Genomic DNA, 10,000 nt, shown 5'->3' on the forward strand with positions numbered 1-10,000 from the left:
TGCCTAGGTTCGCTAGCTTGATCGTACGAAAGTTTACAACTCAATAATTTTTATTCTGGCACTCTGCCGGTTATGAGATGAGTGCACCAGCTGATCCAATCAATGAAACAGCCTGTTTGTGAAATCAACGTGCAAGTGGTTGTGCATTCAACAGACACGCATACTCTTAACGTAGTTCTCAGGGAGTTTCGGTATGACAAAAAATGCCATAATGCTGGCACTTCAAATTGCAAGTACTACTCATTTTTACCAGCTGAGTGGACTGGAACATCGTGAAATATAGTTTTGTTCAGGAAACAATTCGCCGCCGGGAATCGAACCCACGATCGTGAACCGAATACCCTAACCCCTAAGCCACGTGCCTTCACTAATTTGTATTCTATAATAAGAGTGGCATATTTCTGTTCCACTCAGGTTTTAAAGCTTACAAAAGTTTTGAAGACTGTCAAAGTAGACTCATGGAAGTAACCAAGAACATGACGAAGGAAGCTCCTTTCACTTGTGATTTGGATAAAGAATTAGAAAATGTAAGTAGAAATAACGGATTGACTTTCGTAAAGAAATTACAAAAATCCAATTTTTTTTTTTTCTAAAGTTCGTATTCTTTCGTGTTTCAGTATGTATTGTCTTCTAAATAGAATATGAGACGGTATTCTATCTAAAGAGCGATTGTGTCATGGAAACTGAAGTATTTTTAGTTTCTAAACAATCCGAGATTAGCACTTGTCTTTCCTTTCCCCAACTCACTAAAAAAAGCATTAATTATTCAATACTAATACATTTCTAAGTATTTATTAGTCATATCTATTCATATTGGTTATATTCCTCTCCAATTCAAATCTGTGGCTTTGTTCCCTTTAAAGAAACTATTATTATTTTAATTCTCGAATTAAGAAACCAAGAACTGTAACTTCTATAAAATACTCAATAACATTCCCGTAAGGCAACGAATTAACCGAGCCGTTAGAGGGTCAGCTAGATTGTCTTACAGTAATCCCTCCTTTTCTCCATTATCTGAGTTCAAATAACACTGCCGTCAACTTTGTCTTTCATCTTTTCGGAGTCGATAAATTAATTAGCAATCTTGGAGTGGGATCGATTCGTCCGTTTTACGGTCTCTCCATCTCCTCTCTCTCTCTCTCTCTCTCTCTCTCTCTCTCTCTCTCTCTCTCTCTCTCTCTCTCTCTCTCTTTCTTTCTTTCTGCAAGAAATCGATTTGGTCAGGCCTGAAAAGGATCGGCTGTGCCAGGTTTAAAAGTGTCCAAGATGTAACGAGAGCAAACCTACTGCAATAACTTTAAAAAAAAAAAAAATTAGAGAAAATGAGATCGATTATCTTTGGATTTCAAACCAAATAGGAATTTTTCTTCACGCACGTCAAAAACAAAACTTATTTGACAGAATAAGTGCATGATTTTGAATTTTTTTCGAAGAAGCCATTAAATTTACTCTGGTTGAAACTGAGTCATTAAGCAAATTATGAAAGTAAATTGTAATTTTCCTAAAACGGTTTGTGCAGCGACCTCAAGTACTATAAAGCCTTAAATCCCAATGTGGAGTCCACAAAAAGTGTTCTGAAGGACTATGAGCTGAGTTCGAAATTTATTGAGTAAATAGATATTTCAAAAGCATGTTGTTCGTGGGAACATCCATGTAAGTAAAGCGGTCCTTGTTAGTGAAAAGCTTGGGACCCACTGCGTTAAATATTGCAAGCTAAACTGTGTATTCCATCTACATAGCTGGAAATGATGTAGAAAACAATTTCGAAAGTGTATTTGAAAGATATTATAGTCGGGCAATAACAACATTTTTTAACATTTTATGAGAAAATACCTTACTAGTGTTTCAAGATATATCGTTTGTTATGTCGAATCGACTTCTTGTTTTCTTTATCAAGTATATAATTTATAACTAAAATTGGAAACAAACAGTCGATAAAAGTACTCTAATATATTTAAGAAATTTTAAACGAGCTATCATAAATATATGCCTCAACCTTGTCACCACCACTTCTCTCAGTTGAGATATCTAAGCTTCTTTCATTTTTGTACACTACTTCTATTATATTCCAGCTCAAACATCCAACATATTCAACCTTCAAGAAATTAAGTTCGTTTGTTTTTAATGTACTTACTCATGAATTGCTGAGTATTTACTGCGCGAATTTCTTAATCAACGATTATTTAACAAAAGAAAACAATTTTAAATGTATGTTTTTTATCATTATTATTTAAAATTTTTGCTGTTTCAGCAAGTGAATTACATATATGCCTCGAAAGCGATACGAATTATAAAAAATACACTCAAATCATGTGTAAAGAATGTTTTGTTTTGCTTGCTATGATATTATGCAAATTAATTACCCAAATTGACAATGTTTTATTACGTGTTTTATAGACAGCTGGAGGACCAGGTTTGGCGTTTATTGCTTTCACTGAAGCAATAAACCAGTTTCCAGTTTCACCACTTTGGGCAATCCTATTCTTCTTGATGTTGCTAGCCCTTGGGTTAGATTCGATGTTTGGCACTCTCGAGTGCATTACTACATTGGTCACAGATTCTGGCAAATATCCTTTCCTTCGACAGAATCGATTTTTTATACCAGGTAAATATCGTATTATAATTACGTTAAAACTGCACGTTACACAACCTCATTGTCTGAGTAAAGCAATCATTATATTGACGAAGCAACGAGGGAGCTTCTACATAACTATTTGACCTTCGAGAAATAACAGCCAATTTTCCCTCAAATAACAGAACTAAGATGGCAGTTTTTTTATGATTTGGTCTGGAGCAAGCGGGTATGCCTATGTCTTTCATACGTTCTCCGATTTTGGTGAGATTGACGCAGTTAATGTTATTTCCTGATCAACTACAAAGTAATGTTTGTAGAGAAAAAAACATTTGTAAAAGGAAACTCCGGAGGACGTGATGTTCTAGGAAGGAAGAACTTGGCAAAGTGGTTCATCCATCTCCAAAGAACAGAAACCACTGTAATTGTGGCAGAAGAGGCCGAGCAAGGAAATCTGTTATATAAAATCCGTTCTGTCTGTGTGTGTGTGTGTCTTCTAGGATCTAGGGCATTCTCCATCCGATTGCGCTCGAATTTGATATGTAGATACCGACGGTATCAGGGCGTGTATAAGTCTTGAAAAAATTACAAAAATCGATTCCAGGTAAGAATACGATCGATAAAGCCGTGGGAACGTGAATTTGTACGCGCAAGTACATCAGCTGTTGCGATCGATACTACACGTACGCGAGAAAAATGCTCGTGCAGTTTGCACAAAAAAAGCCGGGTGGCTTGAAATAATGCCACAAAATGGGACGGTCGGACAAGCTGTTTTGAGAAAATTTGGTTTAAATGTTTAACAACTCAGCACCGTCCATTGGACGGAGGGCGTTTTGCTCGTAACACATATTTTGATTAGAGGCTAGAAAGATTTGGTGATTGATTCTAATCTATTCCATCGAATCATTTTATGCAGACATGCAAAATGTTTGTAAGAGTACAATCTACAATGTCCCTGATACAAGAGCAACATTTCATCTGCATGGTGTTAGTAACTGTTAGGAGTTTTAATGTATTTTTCTACCCCTAAAGAGGAGAGCCTGTTATACGGTCTTCACTCTTTTGAGGATATCAGTTCGTCACGAGAGATCATCTGGAAGGAGAAACGCTATTATTTGTAGCAACTTAAAGGCAACGATCTAGCAAAGTCTTTTATTGCAATATTCTTTCCTGCGCTCTGCACTCTGGGTTCGAATCGCGCCAGGGTCAACTTTTCTTTTCACCCTTTCGGGATCGAAAGAAGTACAGATACTGGAGCTGATATAATTGATTCTTCCATTCCCTTGAATTCGAGGTCTTTCGTCTGTATGAAGAATTATTTGTAGCAATTTTGAGGGTTCTATTTGCGTATTGTTCGTGTTTAAAGAGTGCTTTTTTGATAGAGGTCGTGTCTTTGTGCTGTGAAATGGGGCCCATTTTGGCTCCACTGCAGAATATTTTCGAGGTTATAGAATATGTTAGGCGTTAGGTGTATAGGATGCATGCGGGGGAAACTTGGATGTGAAAGGTTTGAGAGGCGTAAAGAGTACATAACTGCAAGTACACTGTTGATGCATAGAAGAAAGAGTATGAGGGGGAAACCGAACTTATTCACAACAGGGTTCATAGTGTGGATCAGAGGATGCTATACCATTAGTCAATGCATTAGTCAAAGCCTCCGATCCAAGAGACGAGAAATGGATGAAGCTCATAGGCATGTATTTTTGCTCGTAAGCTTGCAGGCATAGTTAAATGTTTTGCTGATGTCAACTCAGTAACACAGTTTTCAACAAATGCTAGCATTTCTTCTAGTGCAACTCAGAAAATTGGGAGCATATATGAAGGAAATGTAATTTGTGTATATTCTTAGATAACTTGTTCTAAAGTCTTTCAAAAGAAATTATGTCTTCGACCTTTCTATTGAATTTCACCATTACCATAAAGAAAAAGAGAAACTACTCAGAAATTTACACATAAATGTACATACATATACAAGCGCTCGCTCGCGCGCGCGCACACACACTGACATACTCACGTGCACACGTACAAATACATAGAAATCTACTTGTTTGAATGTGTATGTATTAATATTCAATAACTGTTTCTTATCTTTTGACATATTTCTTTTCTTTTTTCAGCTGTTTTGTGCCTAACATCATTTTTGATCTCACTCAGTTTTGCAGCCCAGTCGGGTAGTTATACGTTTGTGCTCTTTGATGAATTCACCGGTGGATTACCATTGCTTTTTATAGCATTTGCTGAAGTTATGTCTGTCTCATATATTTATGGCCTCAGCAAGTAAGTTGTTTTTCTGTTATTCGATGAAAACAATGTTGTTTCATCAGCTGAATCGAATACCAGAAATTTGTGGCGGAGGGATAACAGCCTGAATTTTGGGGGAGGGAATGATTAAATATGAATTTATATATAGAATATTCTTATACGAAATCAATAACCGATTGTGCTACATGGTGGTAACAACTGATTTATAATTTTCAATACAATTTTCAATACAATGGGCGCAAGTGTGACATGATTATTGTTTAGAAATTCACTTCATAGTTCTACTGATACTGCTTGAGGGTTATGCTTTTATGAAGGGGAGAGCACTTTAGTTTGACCTGCGATATCACAGAGGTACAACTTTCCATCGATTTGGTAATATTTTGACTCCAAAATTTTTTAGTATTTTCTCAGATTGTGCTACTCCAAAGGAGTCTTCGGTGATGGCACAGAGACAATACTTTGGATCTTCAATTCACCTACATGGATAGCTGCTTCAGGATCTGGAATATATCAGTCACGCATAATCTACACTTTCCAGTCCTGTTAATGAACGATGTAGATCTATTCACTAAATTCCAAGTTATAAAGACTTGTTCTATCTCTGTGGTCCCTTATTTTCCAAACGAATTGAAATTGTGAGATGGATTATTCTCTGTTGCTTTCATGTTAGTTATATCTGCTCTGAAAGTATTTGCAGTGAATCCTGTGTAATTTCTCTCGAGATACTTTACGGAATTTATGGTTGGTTATATATCATAACCTTAGAGAGCTAGTGGGGAATTTTAAGAGTTCCTGAATTTATAGTTTTTAGATAAAAATAGCTGATCTTAATGTTAATGGTGTTAAAAGGCTTTTGGTATTTATGCTCAGATGAGAAAAGTGATTGTACTTCAGATATAAAATTCTTTGTTATGTTAGTGACTAAATTCATGTAGAATGATAAATTAAACCAATTTATTTTCCTATTGCTCACTTGCTGTTATAGTGAAGATGTTGTTTATGTGCCAGTTTTTCGCTAAAGCCACTTCTTCGTATATGTATTGTATGTGTATGCGTGCATAAATATATAATTCAATTTTTTTTCATTGTACAGATTTGCTGATGACATTCATGTAATGGTTGGAACACGTCCTAGTTACTTCTGGCTAATAATGTGGAAGTATATATCCCCGCTTGTAATGATGATCATATTATTAGCTAGTTTAATAAAAATGATAATAACTGGCATGACTTATGAAGTTTGGGATAAAGATACGGTAAGATTTCGACTCAAAAACCTACTTCATTATTTTTTGACAAAAATAACTAGATACATAAGGATTGTTATTTGATTATTATGTTACATACTGGTTTTGAAGCTTCTTTTGAATCTCAACAAGTGTATCATATATTTTAGATGAAACACCGATCTTTGAGCGTTTTCTTTTGAGTTGTATAATACATGCATTTCTAACAGTTGAAGGATCCTTAGAAAATTACTATTTTTAAATCTTACAACGTGAGATATTCAGCAACAGTACTTTGTAGTAAAGATTGTTTGCCAACATAACATGGCAGTCCTGGTTTAGGACTAATGTTGATGCAATTTAGCCCCAGGAGACATCGTCTCCAGCTGGCTATGATTTGTCCTTTTGTTCTGCATATTAAGCGGATGTGCTTCTGAATGCACCGAAGCAAACTTGCCTGTTACATATTGAACTCGATTTAATATCTTTATAAGATATCCTTCATGTAAGTGTAATTATAATAAATGACAAGAAGGAAATGAACTTCTTTTGGTCAAAGAAGGAATTCCTTGGAGACTTGTGATCACTCAAAAGGTGAAAGCGCATGGCCTTGTGGTTAGAGTGTTGCAATCATGATCACAAGACCGTGGTTTCTAGTCAAAGAACGGGCTATGATTTGTGTTCTTGAACAAAATATTTCATTTCACGTTACTCTATTTCACTTAGCTGTAAATGGTAACTTTGCAACAAACTTGCATACTGCTCAGGGAAGCGTTGAGATCTTGGTCACGTAAACGACATATAAACCGATTAATTGGTTCCATGAGTTGTATGATTCTGGAGGATCACAACTAGAATATTCATGGCTAAACTGGTATCTACTGCAATATTAGTACTAAAATAGTTTAGACGAATATAATAGAAATATGTGTGTGTGTGTGTGTGTGTGTGTGGTGTGTGTGTGTGTGTGGTGTGTGTGTGTGTGTGTGTGTGTGTGTGTGTGTGTGTTATGCTGCTACCATAGTCATTTGAATTTTTATTTTTTGACAGGCCACCAAAATTAAAACAAAATGGCCCGGATGGTGTTTGTTCATCGGTTCGTCATTCGTTATCCTTATACTTATTTGGATTCCATTAATATTTATAATAAAGAGGTTTAATATCATTAATTGGAAACCTGATACAAAAGTGTCTTTCCCCAAAGAAGAACTGAGGGCAGAAAAGAATTTGCAACCATACGAGATGAAAGACTGGGAGAAAAAATATCTTTTTATATTTGAAGATCTTTAGATAAATACGACTTTTAATAGAGTATACACATACACATATATGTATATGAGTGTGTGCATGAGTATTTGTGTGTTGTGTGTGCGTATGTATATATGTATATAGATATGGGGTGGTGGTAAATGTATATATTTGTGTGAAACAGCTCGATAGAGTTTATATTATGCATATATTACATATATATTTGGTCAATAAGGGAGTTTTATGTCGCTGCCTTCATTTGCACCACCTGCAGCGAGATGGGTTCATCTGGGACTCTCGACAGAAAGATATACAGTTTTGTTTTGAAAACACCTACACTTGTGTCAGAAATTAATTAGCACTTCTCAAATTTCTACATTTTCTTACATTTTCTTAATTTAATTAACTTATTATCAGAAACAAACACGTTTTTAATCAAAAATTTATTAAAACATATCCCAGCACACCACATAATTGTTATTAATCGTGAAATTTAGTCAATATCTTGTTGCTCCTCCTTTGGCAGCAATGACAGCTGCTACGCGGGTCGGCATGCTGTCTATGAGTGCCTGCAGGTACTGTGCAGGGATGGCCCTCCATGCAGCAAGAAGTGCCCCAAACAGCTCGTGTCGGTTCCTGTATTGCTGCACATTCAAATCCCTACCCAATCGACTCCAGAGGTTCTCAATAGGGTTCAGGTCAGGTGACTGGCCAGGCCAGTCCATGACCGTCACCCCATGGTCCTTGAAGAAACCGGTTGTGAGTTTGGCTGTGTGGGAAGGCGCGTTGTCCTGCTGGAGCACGTACTCCTCGCCACCAAAGAGGTATCCCGTACTATCTCAACGTACTTTGCTGCGTTGATGTTGCCTTCGACGGCATAGAGCCGCCCAACACCACTGTAGCTGAACGCCCCTCACACCATCAGCCTACCCCCACCATGCTTCATGGTGGGAGCAATGCAGTCTTTGTTGAAGCGCTCACCCCTGCGGCGTCGCACATGGACAGGCTTCTCACTGACGAGACTGAATCGCGACTCGTCAGTGAACATCACTGTCCGCCACTGCTGCACGGTCCATATCTTGTGGGCACGGGCCCAGAGCAGCCGCCTCTTCCGGTTTTGGGCTGTAAGGAGCGGCTTACGGGCGGCCCTACAGGATTTTAGACCAGCTTCCAGTGACGGTGGTTGTAGACAACTGCTTCCCTGTCATCTTTTGCATCTCCTCCGCCAGTTGCCGGCTCGTTGCCCTTCGGTTGTACAGTGACTTTCAGATCAGCATCCGGTCCTCCCGCTGGGTCGTCAGCCTCTTCCGTCCCCTACCCTTTTTGTCAGCTGCTGATCCGGTTTCCTCGTATTTCTTAAATAAGCACTGAATTGTGCGCCTGGCTACACCAAGTTTTCTGGCTATTGCAGCCTCCGACAGCTTCCCACGCCACGAGAGAGCCTCGTACCGTCTCTCCAAGATCATGCGAGGTCTTGGGCCCATCTAGGAATGAACGATAAAAAAGATATTTTCATTAAAACTATTCATTTGAATAATGTTATGCTATAACAAAACTGCTATGAGTTATTATTCATGAAACAAAAAAGAAAGAAAGCAGAATTTCTCACCTTATTTGATGTATAACAGAAAGTTTTGTGAACCGGAAGTGACGTCACCAAGCAGAGTGTAGGAGAATTTGTGAGGAAAAAAAATCTTGCAAATACAAAATCAATTAACCTACGAGCTGTTCAAAACATCTTACGCGATGAGAAAACTTAGTACGGTGTGATTTCGGTCCTTGCGAGGCGCTACCTATATCTATTAAACAAAGGAAGATTTGTCTGCATCCGCACTCCAAGTTGTTGTTGCACTGCTATGTCAACATCATTAGGCTGTAGACTCTCAAACCGCTCTGCAAACAAAGTTACGTCATCGTTCTGCACAACAGTGAACTCGCAACAAAGCAATAGTTCGAGATATGGCCACTAGGTGACAGCAAATATCTTGAGTGAAGAGCAAATCAAGGGTGCTAATTAATTTCTGACGGTAGTGTACATCCACCTTGTGTAGGTCCCTCAGGCTGTGGGCCCCTGAAACCCAGTCTTCTGCAGGAACTAGTCCTGAAACGCGATAGCATTGTTGAGATCTTTGGCACAATGCAGTGGCGACCCGTTCTGGCATTTGTGTAGCTTTCAATGCCAAAATTTGGCACAATCACTTCTAACATCTTCCAGATGTATATTTCTGCATATTTCTCCCGCCTTCACTCCAGGGAGTAGTCTTAGCTGTTTCAACATTTCCCAGTAGCTGAGCTGTTGCAATGAGACGATCTTCTTTGTGAAGCTTCGCTGGATTGCTTCATGGTCCGCTGTTAATGTTACACTGTGGGGTGACCATATTTGGGAGCAGTAGTCTAGACGATTGAATACGGATATCTTCCAGAGGACCGTTATGGTTTCCTTCTCTCTGGTTCTGAAGGTTCTCAGGATCCAGCCAGCCGTCTGCACTTTGTCGCCATCCTGGTAATGTGCACTTGGAAAGAGGTATCATCACTCATGTTGATACCCAGGTCCCTCACTGATTTATATTCTGGGATTGTAATCCCCACCTGAGCCAATGTACCCTGTAAGGTTTTCATTCAGTTTTGGTAGCGCAGGAATTGGAATTTTCAAGCATTAAACTGCATATTATTATCCTCAGCCCATCTG

At 38.3% G+C, this 10,000-nt stretch overlaps 1 protein-coding gene and 1 long non-coding RNA gene across 5 annotated transcripts in view; both read left to right on the forward strand.

Moving 5' to 3' along the window:
* The window catches only part of LOC115216222 (sodium-dependent neutral amino acid transporter B(0)AT3-like), a 94,718-nt gene extending 87,004 nt beyond the window's left edge, over nucleotides 1-7,714 (forward strand). For all 4 annotated transcript variants that reach the window (XM_036502122.1, XM_029785423.2, XM_036502127.1 and 1 more), the window contains 5 exons: nucleotides 415-527; nucleotides 2,398-2,605; nucleotides 4,690-4,849; nucleotides 5,931-6,093; nucleotides 7,114-7,714. In XM_036502122.1, coding sequence (XP_036358015.1) covers nucleotides 415-527; nucleotides 2,398-2,605; nucleotides 4,690-4,849; nucleotides 5,931-6,093; nucleotides 7,114-7,353 — 884 coding nt within the window. In that variant the 3' untranslated portion in view covers nucleotides 7,354-7,714. The remainder of the gene's footprint in view (nucleotides 1-414; nucleotides 528-2,397; nucleotides 2,606-4,689; nucleotides 4,850-5,930; nucleotides 6,094-7,113) is intronic.
* Nucleotides 7,715-9,221: 1,507 nt separating this feature from the next.
* The window catches only part of LOC118763012, a 7,848-nt gene continuing 7,069 nt past the window's right edge, over nucleotides 9,222-10,000 (forward strand). Inside the window, exon 1 of the long non-coding RNA XR_004998766.1 lies at nucleotides 9,222-10,000. This exon is cut by the window's right edge and continues 789 nt beyond it. This is a non-coding gene — a long non-coding RNA (uncharacterized LOC118763012).

Source organism: Octopus sinensis, linkage group LG1 (assembly GCF_006345805.1).
Source record: "Octopus sinensis linkage group LG1, ASM634580v1, whole genome shotgun sequence".
Taxonomy (NCBI): Eukaryota; Metazoa; Mollusca; class Cephalopoda; order Octopoda; family Octopodidae; genus Octopus; species Octopus sinensis.